Source organism: Zootoca vivipara, chromosome 6 (assembly GCF_965207765.1).
Source record: "Zootoca vivipara chromosome 6, rZooViv2.hap1.1, whole genome shotgun sequence".
Lineage (NCBI taxonomy): Eukaryota > Metazoa > Chordata > Lepidosauria > Squamata > Lacertidae > Zootoca > Zootoca vivipara.
Window position 1 is genome coordinate 80029348 of NC_142589.1, and position 19394 is coordinate 80048741.

The following is a 19394-nucleotide window of genomic DNA, read 5'->3' on the forward strand; positions in this document are numbered from 1 at the left end:
CAATACCCCAGCCCAAGAGTCTGCTCAGCCGCCTCCGCTTTTGTAGCTGGAGTCAGTCCAGGTTCTGCCCTCCCAGGCCAGGTGGAAAACACCTGTAAGCCAAGGAGTGGGTCATCCAGGACTCACAGCCAAGGTGGTCTACCGCCCCTTCCTCGCCTTCTTCCTTCAAAGATCAGCGCCAACCTATTTCTCAAGAGAAGATTTCTGTTACATTACGGTACTTCATACATCAAACTCCAGGCAGAGGGGACATTTCTTGGCTTGGAAACCCTGCCAAAGCCGAATCCAGATTTTTGAAAGATGCAAAACAACGCTATTATTATTGCTCAGAATTTCTGTTGCATAACTGGAACTAAGTAAACACAGAGGGAAGTTAAGCAAATAGATGCCATTGAGAAGCAAGTTCGGCTCAGCAACTTCTCAGGAGAGGAACAACATGCAGAGACAGCCAAATACTTAGCGGCTTCCCAGGGGCTCTGCCCGCAGGAGCACCCCCCCGGGGGGGGGCCATGGCACAGGCCCCCAGCAGCGCCATGTGTCCCTCTGTCACATGGCATTTTCCCAAACACCCATTGCTTTCGCAAGGTGCAGTCAAAGAGGTTGCCACAGCAGAAGACAGCTGACTTCTGGGTTTTTCTCCCTAGTGTCTCCCTAGACACACATCTTTGACTTCCATTGCACAGGAGAAAACATAAGTATATTTAATTTCAGGTGGCATATTGGGCACACTGTATTGTAAAAATGGCGCCTGGTAATCGGGGTGCTAAAAGCTCACTGAAGATGAAGCTCAGTTCAGCTTGCTTCTCCTCAGCCTTCAAATATGCAAAACCATCGCCGTTTCCTTTTCCTGGTTGTTTTTTTTTAAAAAAATGCTGTCTGGGAAGCCAGACCCTCCAAGTGTCCCTATTTTCCAGGGACGTCCTTGATTTAGAGAAGCCAGTTTCTGATTTCATCTCGGAATATCCCGCTTTTCCTTAGGATGTTCCTATATTCATTGGAGAAATGTTAGAGGGTATGAAGTTATTCGGCCCCTGAGCCATTTGAAGGCAATCTTGTATAGGGAAGAGTTTTTTTTTATAAAAATGTTTAATGTTTTATTATGTTTTTACATATGTTGGAGGGTGGCTGGGGCAACCCAGTAAAATGTGTGGGGTATAAATAGTAAAATTATTGTTATGGAATGGGACATCCCTATTTTCATTGGATAAATCTTGGAGGATATGGAAAGCTGAATGGGTAACCCAAATAAGGCCATATTTATTTATAGGCTGGCCAAAAAAGCATTGGACTTTTCCTGCTTCAGCCCTGAATCGGAGGGTCTGTCATCACCCTAAAAGTGGGAGTCATCCTGCCTTTTCTGATGTGCCAATTTTAAGACCCTGAAGGAAGAGTGTTACCCCCACTCAGTTTGTCTATCCTGGTTCGCAGTGCTTTTTTAAAAAAGAGGGAGGAAAGGTGCCAGAATCCTCCCTCCCAATGAAGCATACCCTCCGATGAAAAAAGTGACGACCTAAGGAAAAGCGGGACATTCTGGGATAAAATCAGAACCTGGGGTGGCTTCTGTAAACCCAGGACTGTCCATGGAAAATAAGGACACTTGGAGGGTCTGCATGAAGTTGTTGCTGTGAGTGCCACACTTTAAACTTTTTTTGGGGGGGAGGTCCTGGACTCGAGTACCCTTGAGTACCCTCAGAAAGAAAGCACTGCAGGTTAGAGGCTACCGTATTTACTCCCTGGAGGTTTTTTTGGGGTGTGTGTGTGAGAGAGTTTCCTTCCTTCTAATTTTGCCTCCTCCTTTAGGGGGAAGATTTTCTGCATGCAGAAGACCTAAGGGCACGAGGAAACCTGGCTGCAAAAGTCGCAAGAGGAGATCCTACAGATTTCCTTCAAAGAGAATTTCTGTGGATTCTCTTCATGGAATCATGGAATCTTAGAAGGGACCCCGATGGTCATCTAGCCCAACCCCCTGCAATGCAGGAATCTTAAGCATCCACCCAACCTCTGCTTAAAAAAACCCCCACCCAACCTTCCTTTGAGCTCTTGCAGGGGTTTCCCTGCAGTTTGTGCCAGCAAAGGTTCACCCACACTTCCGTTTGTCTCGTGCATAGAAAACATGGGTCTGAGCGATTTCCCGCTTCTCACACACTTTCTAGGCTTCCCCCTGGAAAACCTGCTCTGTAGCCCTAAAATGGAGCAAACGACTATCCATGGAAAACGCTATTTGTTCCAATTTAGTGCTAAACCTTGGGTTTCCCCAGGGGAAAGTAGCAGGGCCAGCGGAAGTGTGCACGAGCCCTAAGGAACCAAGGCTGCTTCTGGCGAGAGTTTCAGAGGAGGAGTCTGCACCTGAATTTCTCTCCCTGCCATGTTTGCAAAAACCAGGCAGATTTTTCAGCTACCTGAGGAACAGCTTGTCAGGCGTGAATCCTCATTCCCATCCTTGGCTTCAGGGGCTGAAATCTCAAAAAACTTTAGAACCATCTTTAAGTATGCAACTACGGCGGCTAGAATTTTAGTAGCAAAAAACTGGAAATGTGATTCAATTCCTACAAAGCTTGACCGGCAGGTGAAGATGATAGAATATTTGGAACTTTCTAAAATGACTGGGAGAATAATAGAGGAAACTCAAACCAGAAAGTGTGTAGAGAATGGATAACATTTAAAGAAGATCTAAAACAATATTGTGAAAATACAATTCTCCTGACAGGTCTAGATTGAATCTTGAATATGAAGGAAAACTATAAATGTAGAAAAATTTTCTGGACATGTAACACATATAATAGGAAATGGTGTCAGATCAGGTTAAGAATATGTAGAAAGCACAATGAGGTGAATTGAAAGTCAAAAGTGTGTGTGATGTTAGACGATGTGTTGTTAGTTAATGTTTAGTTGTCATTGAGGTATTGTCTTTGTTGCTATATGTAAATTATTTTGCAATAAAGTTTTAAAAAGAAAAAGAAAAGAAAAATCAGTTATGGCTCTCTGTCCCTTTGCTCAGCTTGCCGCATTTAACAGACTGCAACCTCTTTCCCAGGTCACATCCTCACCACTGCAATCCAAAGGCCCAGCTCTGCTTTGGCTCCACCAACCGTCTCTCCACTGAAGGAGAGGCTCACACCTCTGTCATCAGGCACAGAGTGTTTCCTTTGTTAAATCCCCTTACCTCTTGTTCTCCATATTAGCGCCCAGGCAATTACATGAACGGGAAACTGGTTTGGCCTGTATTTTAACACTTTGCTAAACCCAGCATCTGGCAGCCCATTTTAATTCTGCAATCATTGTTTGAACTGCGACTCCTACTAGACCCAGGAATTTTAGGGAGGATCTGGCACCCAGGAGTGACCTTCTGATCAGCAAGCCCTAGGCTCTGTGGTTTAGACCACAGCGCCACTCACGTCCCTATATTAATTTGTAAAAAATGTGGAAAAGAAGAGCAAGGCAAGAGAAGGAAGAGCAGAAAGTGTAAACTGTCTTCTTAGATGGATTACAGACAAATTTACCAATTAGAAATTTTATGCCATTCCAAATACTACGAACTCTCATAAACTGATTGAATTAACCAGACACGATCTGGTGGGTTTTGGTTTGATTGCATGTCTGTTCCAAAAGTAAAACGCTAAGAATAATTGTGACTCTCAGCTGTGAACTTAGCCTGCAGCCACTTGGTTCGCTGGCAAACAGCTCAAGCTTTGGACCCTCTTGGTGTGACATTACGTAATTGCCACTCGGTTGGCACAGCCCTTCCTTCTTTTGCTGGCCGTGCCCGCCTCCTCCATGGATCAGGTTTTGTGGGCACACCCCATCAGCAAGCATTCACCCAAGGCACATGAAACCCCAGGAATGAGGCAGGTTGGCACCTGAGCCCAAGCCTGAGCAGGAGTCTACTTTTGAGTTGGGCAAGGAGGCTGGCATGGAGTTCAGCGCAGCCACGGCAGCCCTTCTGGCTATCTGCATTGCCTGTCTGCTGATGTTCTTCAAAGGGAGCAGGCAGGGCAAGAGGGGGCACCTTCCCCCAGGACCTCGGCCGCTGCCCATCGTGGGCAATTTGCTCCTCCTGGACATGAAGAATACGGTGAAGTCAATGTTGGAGGTAAGGGCAGCCTCTTGGGGTGGGGGGGTGGGGTGGGGTTAGCTAAATGCTGCTGCAATCCTTTAGGAAGAAACTTGTTTGTGATCAAGTTGAGGCCAAATTGCAAGGTGGTTGAAATAAAATGACCCTTGGGGTCCCTTTCAACGATTCTGTGGTTCTATGAGTCTGGTGCTGTGAAACGATGCTGAAAAGATTACTCTGAAATGAGTCACTGGGTGATCTGTGCCGACTGGCTTTCTTGCAGGGGCACAAAGAAGACTTCTTGAAAAGTTCACACCGGGTCTTTCGTTGCAAGGGATCATTCGGAAAGGGATTGAGAATGAGAATTGCAGGAGGTTGGACTAGATGGCACTTGGGGGGTCCCTTCCAACTCTACAATTCTTTGGTCCTACGTACGAAACTGCCGGTAGCACAATGCCATCGTGCAAATCTATGGTGCGATGGCATTCGGAGCCCTGTGTACGGTTCTGGCAGCCTGACCTCGGAAAAGGATATTGTAGAGATGGAAAAGGTTCAGAGAAAGGCTGCCAAACAGATCAAGTGGGTGGATGGGAAGCGAGTAAGAAGTGACAGGAGAGAAGTTTATGGAAGTGGAAAGAGGAAGGCTTGTTCTCTACGTCTCCTAACAGTAGATGGAAAGAAGATGAAGTCCCTGCCAGAGGAGAATGGCAGATCAAGTTGATGGGCTATGCCGAAATTGCTAAAATCACCGGAAGAATCAGAAACCAGGAAGACCAAAAATTTAAAAAGGAATGGGGAAAATTTATCTTAAAAACCATTGTAAACAGTTAAAATTGTTAGTAGGGTTGGAGTAACACTTGGAGTTTAATGGTGACTTTTGGACACAGTGGACAGGTAAAAGATTTGGATTATCATATAGGATGCAGGAGGAAATGATTAACTATAGGACCCACAAAGGGGAGAGGGGGAAAGTCGAGGAGATTCTCTGGAATCTTGTTTCTACGTCGTATGTCAGATATGTGACTGTGAAATTTTAATCTGAAAACCAAATAAATCAATCTACATAACACTAGAACTCGTGGGCATCCAATGAAGCTAAACTCTGGACAGAGAAAAGAAATGGCAGCACATAGTTAAACTGTGGAACTCCCTCCCACAGGAGGCAGGGGTGGCTCCAGCCTAGGTGGCTTTAAAAGATAAAACAAATTCATGGAGGAGGAGAGGGCTATTGATGGCTACTTCTAGCCAGGATGGCTCTGCCCTGTCTCCGCAGCTCCTGCCGGGAATTCCAGGAGGGGAGAGGGCTCCTGTGTTCAAATCCTGCTTGCTGGCTTCCCACAACAGGCAACTGTCCAGCCCCTGTGGGAACTGAATGCTGGACCAGCCAGGGCCCCTTGGGCCTGATCCAGCAGGCTCTTCTTACATTCGGACGTCCTGTCTGCACCCCGTGGTTCCCTTCCCCCTTTTTTCCCTCTGCCTCCAGCTCAGCCAGCGCTACGGATCTGTCTACACCATCTACCTGGGCTCTCAGCCCTTTGTGGTGCTCTGCGGGTACCAAGCGGTGAAGGAGGCCCTGGTGGACCAAGCCGAGGAGTTCAGTGACCGCGGAGACTTGCCAGTGATTTTCAACTTCACCCAAGGGGATGGTGAGCCTGTCTGCTTCCCCCGCTTGCAGGTGGGCTGGGTGTGTCTGAGTGGGGAGGGGTGTGTGTTAATTCCTAAAATGAGAGGTGCGAGGGTTATCGCAGGGATGGAGAAGGGGCAGGAAAGGGCGATGAGATTCGAAGGACGGTCTGAGCTCCTCTCTTAGAGAAAGCCTCTAATGTTTCTCAGTTTGGGCAAAAGTATAGGCGCCATGATCAGAGAGAGGGAGTTGGGCATGCTTAACCTGGAGAAGAGGAGATTGACAGGTGACAGGAACAGGACAACCTCCTGACATCAAAAGGCTGTCCCATGCAAGATGGAGCAAGTTTGTTTTCTGCTGCTCCAGAAAATAATACTAATGGATCTGCTTCTGCTGCCCCAGTACTGCCCACACTCTTAAGGGCTCCAGCCATTGCTATCTGTTTGAGCGATGTCTCTAGCCAATGTCTCCTCTGCTCCCCAATAGGGATTTCCATGTCTCAAGGGGAGAAATGGAAGGTCTTGCGCCGTTTTGCAATACAAACGCTGCGCAATTTTGGGATGGGGAAGCGCAGCATTGAGGAACGGATCCAGGAGGAGGCCCAGTACCTGGTGCAAGAGCTGGCAAAGACCAAAGGTGTGTTTGCCGTTCCTTGGGGCAGGTGGGGTTGGGTGGGGCTACACAAATCTGTGACGTTCTGGCCTTTCCACCTGTCCCTTTTGCAGGAGAGCCCTCTGACCTCACCCTCACCCTCGGCCACGCTGTCTCCAATGTCATCTGCTCCATTGTTTTCGGGGACCGGTTTGACTACGAGGACAAGAAATTCCTCACTTTGGTCGGACTGATGAATGACAACTTTCGCATCTTCAGCTCGCCTTGTGCCCAGGTGAGTCCCGGTCCCTTGGGAAGGCAGAAAGCCAGGTGAGCCTGGCAGCTGGATCAGGCCAAAGGGGCCCCCTCTAGCCCGGCGTCCCCACAGTGGCCAGCTGAGTGCACCGAGGGGAAGAAGCCCACAAGCAGGATCTGAGTGCAAGAGCTTCACTCTCCCCACTTGCAATATCCAGGAAGTTGCATTCAGTGGCAGACAGAGGAGGGTGAACATAGCCATTATGGCAAGGAAGTTGGAACCCTTGATCTTTCTTCTCTCTTTCTTCAGCGATCCCTCGTAGCCAAGTAGGATTGTCTTCCATAAACACGGTTTTAACAGTGAGTCAGTAAGTGACTGTGGAGGCCAATTCTGGATCCACACGTTCTTCCAGTGGGGACATTGATTTCTGGGTGGGAGTTGATCATGGTGTGGATTTGCCAAGCATGTCTTCATCTTAGCACATTTCTCCCTTGCGGCCTGAGTTTGAGTGTCTTCAAGGACCATGACACCTTTGGTAAAGACTGTTCTCCAATTGTAGCGCTCGCAGGCCAGTGTTTCCCAGTTGTCAGTGTTTATACTACATTTTTTAAGATTTGCCTTGAGGGTGTCTTTGAACCTCTTTTGTTGTCCACCAGCATTACGCTTCCCATTTTTAAGTTCAGACTAGAGTAGTTGCTTTGGAAGACGATAATCAGGCATCTGCACATGACCAGTCCAACAAAGTTGATGTTGTAGCCCTTGATAGCCCCCTTTCTATGAAGGGACACAGGGAGGGGGTGTCCTTCAGGGTTTGCAGATGGAGAAGCCCCACTAGTGCTTCCGGAAGAGGAATGGAGGCAGAGGGACAACGTCCTTGTCCCTTGGAGCAAAGCAAAAGTGCAGAGCCAGAGGATCTAGTCTAGCAACCTATTCTCTCGGGCACCAGCCAGATGCCCCCAAAAGAAACCCACAAGCAGAGCATGAACACAAGAGCAGCTCTCGCCTCTCGTGGTTTCCTGCAACTGAGATTCAGAAATACTGCTGCCTCCAGCTGTGGAGGTGTCATATAGAGGAGGTGTCATATAGAGGAGGGAGAAAGGTTGTTTTCTGCTGCTCCAGAGAAGCGGACATGGAGCAATGGATTCAAACTACAAGAAAGAAGATTCCACCTAAACATTAGGAAGAACTTCCTGACAGGAAGAGCTGTTTGGCAGTGGAGTTTGCTACCAAGGAGTGTGGTGGAGTCTCCTTCTTTGGAGGTCTTTAAGCAGAGGCTTGACAGGCATATGTCAAGAATGCTTTGATGGTGTTTCCTGCTTGGCAGGGGGTTGGGGTTGGACTGGATGGCCCTTGTGGTCTCTTCCAACTCTACGATTCTATGATTCTATGATTCTAGGTGGAGCCTAGTTACCCTGGCTACCTGCCATCAACAGCTCTCTTTTTCCATGAATGTGTCTGATCTTCTTTTAAAGCCATCTGGGTTGGGGACCATCACTGATGCTTGGGGGACTTTCAGCATAAAACTGCTGTGTGCCCCCCTGCTGTGTGCCCCCCATGCCTTCTCACCCAAGCCCCCCTTTCCTTTCAAAGGGTGGCTTGGGTGAGAAGGCACCATTTCAAAGAGCTTGTTTCATGTGGAGTTAGAGAAAGAGCCACTTCCATTCCTTTCCTCATGCTCCATGACCATTATAAAAGCAGCAGGTAGACTTAAGTCAGGCTGCACCCACCTGATGCCCTCAAGACGTTTGGAGCTGCTACTTCTGCCAAAATACCAGGTGGGTGAAGGCTGACTGAAAACACATGGATGCAGCTCATGTCCTGTCCTAAGGGGGTGTAGACAGGATTCCTTTGCAGCTTCCACCACAAACCCAGGACTTCCTTCCTTCCTTCCCCTGGAGCCTGGTAAAGTCCTCCCTTGTGTATTTTCTCAGCAAAGTGGAAGCAAGTCTGATGGAATGGTGTTTCTCTATTCATTCATTTATTTCTCAAAAACACCTCTGCTTTTCCATTTTGAAATGCATGGGGATTTTGTTTTTAAGTTGGATTGTGGAAGGGAGACTCTCCCTGAAATACATCTGAAGAAGTGTGCATGCACACGAAAGCTCATACCAAAATAAAAACTTAGTTGGTCTTTAAGGTGCTACTGAAGGAATTTTTTTATTTAACTTCTCCCTGAAATAGTTGCCCTCTCCCACAAGCCTTCCATCTTTCTCCTTCCCCTCCCTCCCTAGTTGTACAACACTTTCCCCCACATCTTGCGCTACCTGCCTGGACCTCACAACCAACTTTTCGCCAATTTTGAGAAGTTGCGCCTCTTCATTCTGGAGATTGTCAAGACGCACCAGGCGACCTTTGACCCTAACTGCCCTCGCGACTTCATCGATAGCTTCCTGATCAAAATGCAAGAGGTGAGCCCTTGGGCTTTTGGGGGTGGAGGAGGGGCTAAGTCCCAGGTGTTGCCCCCGTCCCTTGGCTACGTGCTTCTTCTCACCTGGGGCTAGCAAGGAAAGGGCAGAGGGGGCATTCCTGGCTGGGGGCATCAGGGCAGCTTCCTGGTAGCTTCATAAAGGGCAAGGGTGTGTTCTGCCATGGACAATGGAGGCCTTGCCTTGCTGCCTGTTTGCTCACCTTGGAGATAATCTCCCCGTCTTTTGGTGGAGGCCAAGACAGGTAACCTGAGCCCCGTTCCGTGTAAGCCCTGGATTTGGGACATGTCCAAAGAGGGGTGTGTACCACAATTTCACGTTTGCAAAGCTCAGGTGCCCCACCAGCCCTGAAATTCCTTTCTTGGGAAGGATGAACAACAAGTTGGATCAATGTAATATTCAACAGATGCAAAAAATAAATCCTTACTCATCAGTGGAAAGCATATTGCGGCTGCAAAGATTAAAAGCCAACAAACAAGAACATAAGAAGAGACTGATGGATCAGGCCAATGGCCCCTCTAGCCCAGCCTTCTTTAGCAGACGCCCGATAGGGGAGCCCACAAACAGGATCTGAGCACAAGAGCCCTCTCCCCTCCTGGGGTTTCCAGCAACTGGGATTCTGAAGCTTTGCTGCTTCCGACTGCGGAAGTAGAGCAGAGCCATCCTGGCTAGGAGCCACTGACAGCCTTCTCTTCCTCCATTAATTTATCCAATCCTCTTTTAATGCCACGCAAGTTGGTGGCCATCATTGCCTCCTGTGGGAGGGAGTTCCATAGTTTACTTGTGTGCCGCAACCTCTGCAAACAATCACTTCAGAGGAATGTGTGTAGCTCAGAAAGCCTTAGGAAAACTGAAATGAATATCTTCCTTCGCAACACCATGTTCTTGCATAATGTGTTTATTTAAAATGTTTAGATACTGCCTTCCATTAAAACTTCAAGGCAATACAAGATTGACAATACAACACAACGCAACACAACACAACACAATACAATACAATACAATACAAGCAAAAGATTAAAATCCAGCTTATTCAACTATGACCAAACAATTACCGTATCCATGGCCTTGGTGCCCCTGACCAGCAAAGGCCCTGGGGAGTGTGAATAAATACACTTTCAGAAGGTGTCGAAAGTTGTACACTGCTGGCACCTGTTTTCGTTAGACACCTCACATATCTTTCAAGCTCATTTATCAGGTATTATAGATCACAAACAAATTAGAGGTGCCTCCTTTCAAGTAAACAGAAATGATTCTTTAAAATATTTTTACAACTTTTGAAAGTTTGGAATGTTTTGGGGTGTGTGTGTGTGTTTGTTTTTTTGTTTCTTGCTAAATCAGCCTTAATCGTTCAACCTAAATTGGCTAAAACAGCTTTAATTGGGCAACTCGAACTTGTGGTCTGTGACTTCCTCCCTCTTGGAAACAGTGAGACTTGCTCCATTGCAGTTCATCGAACCTTCCTCCCCGAGGCATCCCAAGAGGGAGAGGAATGGCCGGCAACAAAGCAAGACGTCCGGATTATGCCAGCTGCCAACTTCTCATCTAGCAGATTGAGTTTAATAAGAGTTTCCTACCATGGAGGAGGGAGCACCTGCAGGGTCCAAAGCCTGGGCGATTGTATTTTGCAGGAAATACGTGCAAGTCTAGCGGGGAGAGGTCACAACTTGAATGGCGAGGTCACAAAACACCCCATGTGTTATGTACTGAACTGAATCCTAGAACAATAGGATCCAGAATGCAGCAGTCTGATTGGTCCGCAGGACCCACCCAACCCAGCTCCAGGTGGAAGTGAATCAGCAACCTGATTGGCCCGCAGGAGCAGCCAATCAGGCTGCTGGCAGAAGTGAATCCGCAACCTGATTTGCCTACAGGTGCAGCCCTGAAGTAGCCAATCATGCAAGGCCCATTGTGTAAATAATGTATATAAGCAGATTTTTGGGGGAAAGAGCCATTCTTCTTCTCCTGTTGCTGCTACAAGCCAAATAAACAGCATGAAAGTCACTCTCGACTCCGAGGATATTTCACCGTGCCTCGTCCCTTTGTGTAAGGCTCATGCCCCAGGCATCTCCACCTCTCTCTGCAGGAAAAGATGGACCCCCTCAGCCACTTCCACACCAACACGCTTGTCATGACCACCCATAACCTTTTCTTTGGGGGAACGGAGACCGTCAGCACCACCCTTCGCTATGGGATCCTCATCCTCATGAAGCACCCGGAGGTAGCAGGTGAGCTGGGAAGGCCCCTCGGCTTCGTTGCTTGTTGATAAATAATAATAATTATAAATTTATTTATACCCCGCCCATCTGGCTGGGTTTCTACAGCTACTCTGGGTGGCTTCCAACAAAATATTAAAATACAATTATCTGTTAAATATTAAAAGCTTTCAGGTGTCTTCTAAAAGTCTGGTAGTTGTTTTTCTCTTTGACATCTGGTGGGAGGGCATTCCACAGGGCGGGTGCCACTACCGAGAAGGCCCTCTGCCTGGTTCCCTGTAACTTGGCTTCTCACAGCGAGGGAACCGCCGGAAGGCCCTCGGCGCTGGACCTCAGTGTTCGGGCAGAACAATGGGGGGGTGGGGTGGAGATGCTCCTTCAGGTGTCTATTGACCATGTTCACACCCCACCTTCTTTCAAGGTGGAAGAGCACACGGTTGTCTTCCTCCCCAATTTATCCTCACAACAACCCTTTGAGGTAGGCTAGGCCGAGAGGCAGTGACTGGCAGCCAAGTTCACCCAGGGAGCTTCATGGCTGAGGGGGGCGGGATTTGAACCTTGCTCTCTCCCAGGTCCTAGTCCAACACTCAAACCATTATGCCACACTGCCTATCACATGCCACACGCATGATGCTGATAACATACATACACATAAGCCTAACCCGACACGCACACAGTACTAGGCTTTCTAAGATCTCGAGGAACAGAGATACCTTTTCCATCACCATCTGCTACCCAGATTGAACTGGGATCCTGAGTCCAGGAAGAAGATGCCCTCTGTCACCATGCAAAAACGCCTTACGATGAGCCGGACAATGGGCCCATCTCTCTCAGTGTTGCTAACACCGATTTGATGGATTTGATGAATTTGATGAATTATGTTTCTATGCTTTTCATTCAAATGGATCCAAAAGCAGCTTAAAAGCAAGGAATAGCAGTAACACCACAGGACATAACAGAACATCACAAATACAGCATAAATAATATAAAATAATGAACAAACCATTGGTGAAACAGTTGCTATCTTAACAAAGGGGAGGTATTGGGTTGTTTTCATTTTCATTTTCATTATATATTTTGTGTTTTTATATTGTGATTTTAACTGTGGATCTGCAGGTAAAGGTCAGTATACAAATGAAATTAATGATGATGATGATGATGATGATGATGATGTTAAAAACAACAGCAATAATAGAGACCTTCTTCAAGTGTATGCACACAAAAGCTCATACCAATGACAAACTTAGTTGGTCTTTAAGGTGCTACTGGAAGGAATTTTTTTATTTTGTTTCGACTATGTCAGACCAACACAGCTACCTACCTGTAACTAGCAATAATAATAATGATGCGACAGTAGAGCTAGGGAAGCTTCAGGTAAGATGGCAGTGGCAGCCCCAATTGAGTCTTCAGTTTTATTGTTAAGCTTTATTGTTTTACAGCTTGGTTTTAGTGTTGCTTTTGCCACTGCCATTGCCTTCATCGCAACTCAACAGTTTATGGCTTAACATTTCGCTGCCAATTCACTAATCTGTTGGGAGCCGCCCAGAGTGGCTAGAGAAACCCAGCCAGACATGCAAGTTATAAATAAATTATTATTATTATTATTATTATTATTATTATTATTATTATTTTGTCTGCAGCCAAGGTCCAAGAAGAGATCAGCCAGGTCATTGGTCCTCACCGCAGCCCATCGACTGAGGACCGGGCGAAGATGCCGTACACGGACGCCGTGATCCATGAGATCCAGAGATTCATCGATCTCATCCCCCTGGGGGTCCCGCACGCTGTGACCAAGGACACCCACTTCCGTGGCTTTGTGCTCCCAAAGGTGCTTGGGAATAAAAAATCCCTCCCTTCCCAAGAGATGGGAAGTTTATCTTTGGGCTGCTGATGGGTGGGGTGGGGAACAAATGCTTTCCGATTGGTTCTGGCTGTTCATGCAAAGTCCGACATCCTTCTGTTCCTGTCTCAGGTCACGGTTGCGGCTTGGAGATGGGTCTGCATGGCTCTGCTGTTTCATGAGAGGATGAGGAGAACCCCCCCTTCTAAAGTGCCCTCATTTTGAACTACCCATATTTTTCGCTCCATAAGATGCACCTACCTGTTATATTTAGAGGAGGAAATGGGGAAAGCCCCATTTTTTTGAGGATCAGCTCAAAGTTGTGCAGTTTGTTTTGCAAAGGGGAAAAGCCCCTCTTTTGAGGATCAGCTCAAAGTTGTTGAGCTTACTTTGCAAAGGGAAAAAAAATCCTGTTTTTATGGGGTTCAACTCACAGTTCTGCAGCTTCTTTAGGAAAGGAAAGGGAGCCGTTTCTACAGTTTCCAGACAGATAATCTAATCAGCCAGTCACATGTCGTTGGGGAAACAAACAGCCTCCGCCTACAGAACATTCAACAATGGAGGCCTGGACAAGGGGGCGGGGCTGGAAAGGGAGCCAGCGATTGACCACACATTCACTCCATAAGACACAGAGACATTTCCCCATACTTTTTAGGAGGAAAAAAGTGTGTCATGGAGCGAAAAATATGGTATATTTCCCATCTAGAGTAGGGTCAAACTCTGAGCCTTTGTGCCACTCCAGGGTGGCTCCTGGAGAGACAGACCTCTAGAGCAGTGGTTCCCAACAAGTGGTCCGCGGACCCCCAGGGGTCCGCGAGCTATGCCAGAGGGGTCCGCAAGATCATCTCCCCAAGATGCGCGTACTGAGCGATGCGCGCGCAGCGGGAGCGCCACGCACTGCTGCCGCGGCGTGGCGCCCCTAGCAATCCGCTCCGTCGACTCGGGAGTCTCCTTGGGTCTCCTCAGAGGAGGAGGCGCCACGCCAAAAGCCCCAGAGCTCGCCTGCCTCCTTCCCGCCCTCTCCCTGCCTGTGGCCAGCAGCACCAGACGCTGTTCTGTGGAGTTTTTGGCGTGGCTCCGCCTCCTCCGAGGAGACCCAATGAGACTCCCAAGTCGGCGGAGGGTGGCGGACTCGCTGCTGGGCGCCCCTGCTCCCTCAATTCAGGACCCGGTGGGAGGCTTTGAAGCAGGCGCGAGGTCGCCTCTTCACCTCGGCAGCTGCGCCTTCCCCTCCCTCACCCCATTCCACTGCCCACCCCCACCCCCAGAGAGAGAGGGGGGCACTGTTTTTTGGGGTGGTGGTCTTACCCCCTCTGTCAGTGAGGGAGCAGTGTGGGCGCCTTACAAATCAGCCCCCTTTGCACAGAGGGGTGACTGGGTGGGAGAAGCCCATGGAATGCAGGCGCTCTAGCCCCGAAGAGGCTGTCACCTTGCTTGCAAAAGCAACAGCCTCTCCCGGGCTGAGCCGCCTGCCTGCCTTCTGTTGGCTCTCCTTAAAGCAAGCGAAGTAATTGCTTTAGAGGAGCCCACGGAACGCAGGCGCTCTAGCCCCGAAGAGGCTGTAGCTCTGCTTGCAAAAGCAACAGCCTCTCCGGGGCTGAGCCGCCTGCCTTCCCTGCCTGCCTTCCGTTGGAACGCAGGCACGGAAGGCAGGAGGAGCACTTTTGGGATGCCCCATTCCCCCCTGCTGCCAGTTACCAAGCCTGCTCCGCTTGCTTTGCTGCGAGCTGGGAGGGGTGGTGGTGGACGGGAGCTCCTGTCAGTCCGTCCCTTCTCCCAGCTCGCTGTACCAGCAAGAAAAGCAAGAGCTGCTTGGACGCTGTGCGCGGCTCTCCCTCCCTCCCTCTCTCCCTCTCTTTCTTTCTCTGACTCCTTCCTTCCTTCCTCCCTCCCTCCCTCCCTCCCTCCCTCCCTCTCTCTTTCACCCCTTCTTTCCTTAGCATTTGCTAATTTCCACCTGCTGCTTCTTGTCAGCTTCTTCTCTGGGGAACCTTTCCTAAAAATGGTCAACAACTTTGGGGTCCCCTGCCTAAAAAAGGTTGTCAATTCTTGGGAATTTTTTTTTTGGGGGGGCGCCGGAGGGATCTTCGTACCACGGCGCTGGATATGTTTCACTCAGCCATAATTGTTTAATAAAAAGGTGCTAATGGAGCCAAAAGTTATTTTCTGCTGACTAGTAGGCAGGTAGAGATTTGCAGTCAGATTTCAGAGTGAAAGTTTCAAGTTTGGAACCTAATATTTCAGATTTAACTCATCTCATTAAGAACTGAAAATTAAAACTAACTGTATACTGATGGAGTACTCTGTTGTAACTGTAAAAAAAACGTATAAAAAAGACTCTTAATTTGGCTCTCACTTTTTAATTTTAGGATTAGGAATTAATGGGGGTCCTTGTCACAATAGCGGCTCGATGAGGGGTCCTCGAGAAAATTTTGTTGGGAACCCCTGCTCTAGAGAAAAGAATTTCCGAAATAGACTGGAAAAAGAAGTTGCTGAACTGCAACTTCTTACCAAGCTTAAAACCAGGGAGAGACCTGGATTGAATAAAGACATTGGATTCTTATCTCATTATACACGATAAAGCTGGAAGGAATTCTCACCCCTTGCTTTTTCCTGTAGACCATTTGCAGTCGTTAATGGTCGTCAACAGCTATCAGTCTGTCAATCATCCACTCCCTCCACCCTTCTGAGTAATACCTCTCCCCTACCATATAAGCGTCAAATCAGAAACTGGGATGGATTCTCTAAATCAGGGACGTCCCTGGAAAATAGGGACACTTGGAGGGTCTGGATCAGGCCAATGGCTCTCACAGTGGCCAACCAGATGCCCAATATGGGAAAACCAGCAACGGATTTTCAGAAGCATTGCTGCCTCCCAGCTTCTAGCATGTTGCTCCTTTGCCTTTCCTCTAAACTAAAGCGTTCCTAACTCTGCGACCTTTGAGTCTCTCCACCCCCTGGATCCCATCGTTGGCCCTTTTCTGAACCTTTTCCAGCTCTGCAATCGTTTTCAGGGGAGGCGACCAGAACTGAATTACAGTGGTTCAAATGCAGTGGCAGATGTCAAAGTGTCATGAGGGTGCTCTCAGCGCCTGGGAGCCCACATTCCGGGGAGTTTCTGGCCTCGCCAACTTTCCCTTTCCCTTTCCCTTTCCCCCCAACAGGGCACCAACATCATGCCTCTCCTTCACTCTGTCCACAAAGATCCCACCCAGTTCAAAAACCCGGAAGATTTTGACCCTACCCACTTCCTGGACGAGAAAGGCAGCTTCCGCCGAAGTGATGCCTTCATGCCCTTTTCTGCTGGTGAGTTCCTAGTTGGGGGGTGGGAAGATAGGCAGTGGGAAGTGGGGAGGTGTACAGAATGGGCCCCTCGTCTTGCCCCCCTGGATTGTGTTATAAGAGTTAAAAGTTATGAGTTAAAAGGGGTCCTTCTCCGGGAGGGAGCCTGGACCTCCGGCAGAGCACAATTGAAAGCCCTTACCGGCTAGTAAAATGACAGAGACCAGAACAGAATTCTAGTGAAAAGCAAGGCGGCTAGTTAAGCCTGATCTTTATTAAAAGCTGTTGCAACAGGGTGCCCCCCCCACACACACAGGAAGGGGGGAGAGACCCAGAACAAAGGTGTGCAAGCTCTTACTGTATACAGTAATACCTCGGGTTACGAACGCGATCCGTTCCGGAACGCAGTTCGTAACCTGAATAGTTCGTAAACCGAACGCAATGGGCGCCACCATTTTGCGCATGCGCAAAGCGCGATTTTCGCGCTTTGTGCATGCGCAGATCGCGCGATCACGCGCGTGCCGCTTCTGCGCATGCGCCGAAAACACTTCCGGGGGTTGCGCAGTTCGTAACCCGAACTGTTCGCAAACCGAGGTGGTCGTAACCCGAGGTACGACTGTATAGAAATTTTAAATTGCCCGCCCTGGAGTCTAAGACCGCCCCCAGATACATCATAGCTACATCACAGAAAAGGGCGTTCTACAGCAGAAATCCGAGTGCGTTGTTTTTATCCTGCCTGGCAGGTTACCTGTTAATGGTCATTTGACTGGATTACTTGGGGAGCCTGGCCAGTCTTTTGTAATGATAAATACTTAGTTCCTGAGCCTGGTTACAGGCTCACACCCTATTCATATCTTAAATGTGCCCTTAAGACAGGATTTGTGAGGAAAGAGACAATGGGGAGGTTTCCCACTTTGACCTCACAGAGAAATATTTGAGGTCAATTTGTTCAGGACTTCTTTTGTGTGAAGTTTCAGACATGTGGTTTATACAGTATACAGTTATGAACATTTATCTTATATATATGATCTTAAAATTCCCTCTTATTCCGAGTGAGGTTTACAAGAAAGAAAATAAGCAATTAAAATGTGAATGCAAAAGGCTTAATAAATCTAAAGAGGCTTAGATGATCAAATAGCCAGCAAGACTGAAAAGGGGGTGAAAATAATGTATTGAATTGCCATAGAAACTGTAGTAATGGTCTCTAAATTTGCAACTGTACATATAAATAAGCACATGCAAATGTTATGCAAATGGGTGCCAACTTTTTTGGGGAGAGGAGCGATTAGGAACCCTGTGCGGGGGTAGAATAAATTTTGGCATGGCTGGAATCGTAGAAGAATAGAATCACAGAGGTGGAAGGGACCCCCCCCCCAAGGGTCCTCTAGTCCAACTCCCTGCAATGCAGGAATCTCAACTAAAGCATCCCTGACAGATGGCCACCCAACCACTGCTTAAAAACCTCCAAGGAAGGAGAGTCCACCACCTTCCACTTTCAAACAACTCTTACCCTCGGAAATCTTTTCCTAATTAGTTTCCTAATTAGTTATCCTAGGATCGTAGAATTGTAGAATGGGAACAAGGATCATCTGCCCATTTCGGGGCTCAAACCCGCAACCCTGAGACGAAGAGTCTTGTGCTTTCCTTAGGCCCTTGGGAATTAATCTGCCTCCCAGGGGGCTGTTCTTCTTTTAGTGGAGCGGGCAGGACGTCACCCTGATTAATAGGCTGCTAGAGAGCAGTTTATGTACAGAAATTTAGATGCTGAAACTCTTGCTCCTGAATGCAAAGCCTTGAAGGAACTGCTGACAGGTTTGTTTTTCCTCCCCTCAGGGAAACGCTTGTGCCTGGGAGAAGGTTTGGCGCGAATGGAGCTGTTCCTGTATCTCACCAAACTCCTCCAGCGTTTCACCTTCCAGCCCACCTGCCCCCGCGAGGAGCTGGACGTCTCGCCCGTGTCCAGCGGCACAGGGAACGTCCCTCGCCCCTACAAATGCCTCATCGTCCCTCGCTGAGCTGCCCCTCTTGCCCCTTGCCCCCCATCTCCCCAGAACAGCCTTCCCTGGTGGGGTGAAGCTCTCCTGGTGTTTCTGGGGGTGCCACCTTGGGAGAGGCACTGCCCTCCTTGCCAACCGTAGCCCAGGTGGCTTTCTTTACCTATAGCTGGAAGCTGGCTGGATCTTTTGCATGGGGAGGGAGGGCTGAGCATTTTCTTAGCACAAGGCAAGATGCAGAAAGGAGTGCAGGGCTCTCAATGTGCCCACCCCCATGCCGGAAAAGAGAGCCTTGGACCAGATCAGGTGTCGGTAACATTTTCCGGCCGTGGGCCAGAGGATTCAAATGGACTATCATCCATGGGCTGGACATGGGCGGGGCACGCACAGAAGCGATTTTTGGCGTCCCGGACATGGGCAGTGTGGCGCCGGAAATGGCTTCTGTGCATGTCCGCGGCTGCACAGACGCGGTTTCCAGCATCTGCACAGGTGCCATTTTTGGTGCCGCTCGGCGAGTCCCCGATCTGCGCTGCGCTGGTTTAGCGTAGCGCGCGAGGGACTCGCTGAGCGGGTGGCTTGGTTCACGGGCAGTCTGTGGGTCGGATAAATGGCCTTCATGGGCCGCATCTGGCCCATGGGCCTGACGTTGCCGACCTATGGACTAGATGCTCCATTGGCCTGACTCAGTGGCAGGCAGTTCCAGGGGTGCCTATGCAGCTTTGCATGCCTGTGGCGGGGCAGGCACAAATCAGGGTGCGGGTGGCTTTCATTTTCAAAGTGGTGGGGTTAATCTGGTACAAGCACCCCAGCTTGCCAGGAGCTCACCCAGGCAGCAACATTTTAAAGGGACATCGCCAATCTTGAGAAAAGCACCCTCCAGCCTGTTACTGCTTTGGGGTACGAATTCTTTCCCTCGGAGAGCCATTATTGCTTTCTGTAAACTGCAGACTGGGATTGTGCCCAAATTCCCCTTGCTCCTCCACATTCTTGCCCTGCCCAGCAGAAATATTAGGTCGGGTAATCTCAGGTGTGCTTTTTCTCAAGAAGTCGGTGTAAACATTTACCAATAAAGGACTCCTCCTTCCAAGGGCTGAGAGCTGGGTTGGTCCTTGCA

General features: G+C 48.8%; 1 protein-coding gene across 1 annotated transcript; it reads left to right on the forward strand.

The window, feature by feature from the left end:
* The first annotated feature begins 3656 nt into the window (after nucleotides 1–3656).
* Nucleotides 3657–19367, forward strand: LOC118087883 (cytochrome P450 2F5). The gene is made up of 9 exons (XM_035120946.3): nucleotides 3657–4090; nucleotides 5535–5697; nucleotides 6162–6311; nucleotides 6401–6561; nucleotides 8754–8930; nucleotides 11035–11176; nucleotides 12805–12992; nucleotides 16169–16310; nucleotides 18120–19367. The coding sequence occupies exons 1-9, from the start codon at nucleotides 3911–3913 to the stop codon at nucleotides 18299–18301; spliced, it is 1485 nt and encodes a 494-aa protein (XP_034976837.3). The 5' UTR covers nucleotides 3657–3910; the 3' UTR covers nucleotides 18302–19367.
* The last annotated feature ends 27 nt before the right edge of the window (nucleotides 19368–19394 follow it).

Coding starts and splice junctions, on each gene's coding strand:
- LOC118087883 (XM_035120946.3), top strand. CDS start 3,911: ATGGAGTTCAGCGCAGCCACGGCAGCCCTTCTGGCTATCTGCATTGCC. Junction 4,091..5,534: donor CGGTGAAGTCAATGTTGGAG/GTAAGGGCAGCC, acceptor CTCTGCCTCCAG/CTCAGCCAGCGCTACGGATC. Junction 5,698..6,161: donor CAACTTCACCCAAGGGGATG/GTGAGCCTGTCT, acceptor GCTCCCCAATAG/GGATTTCCATGTCTCAAGGG.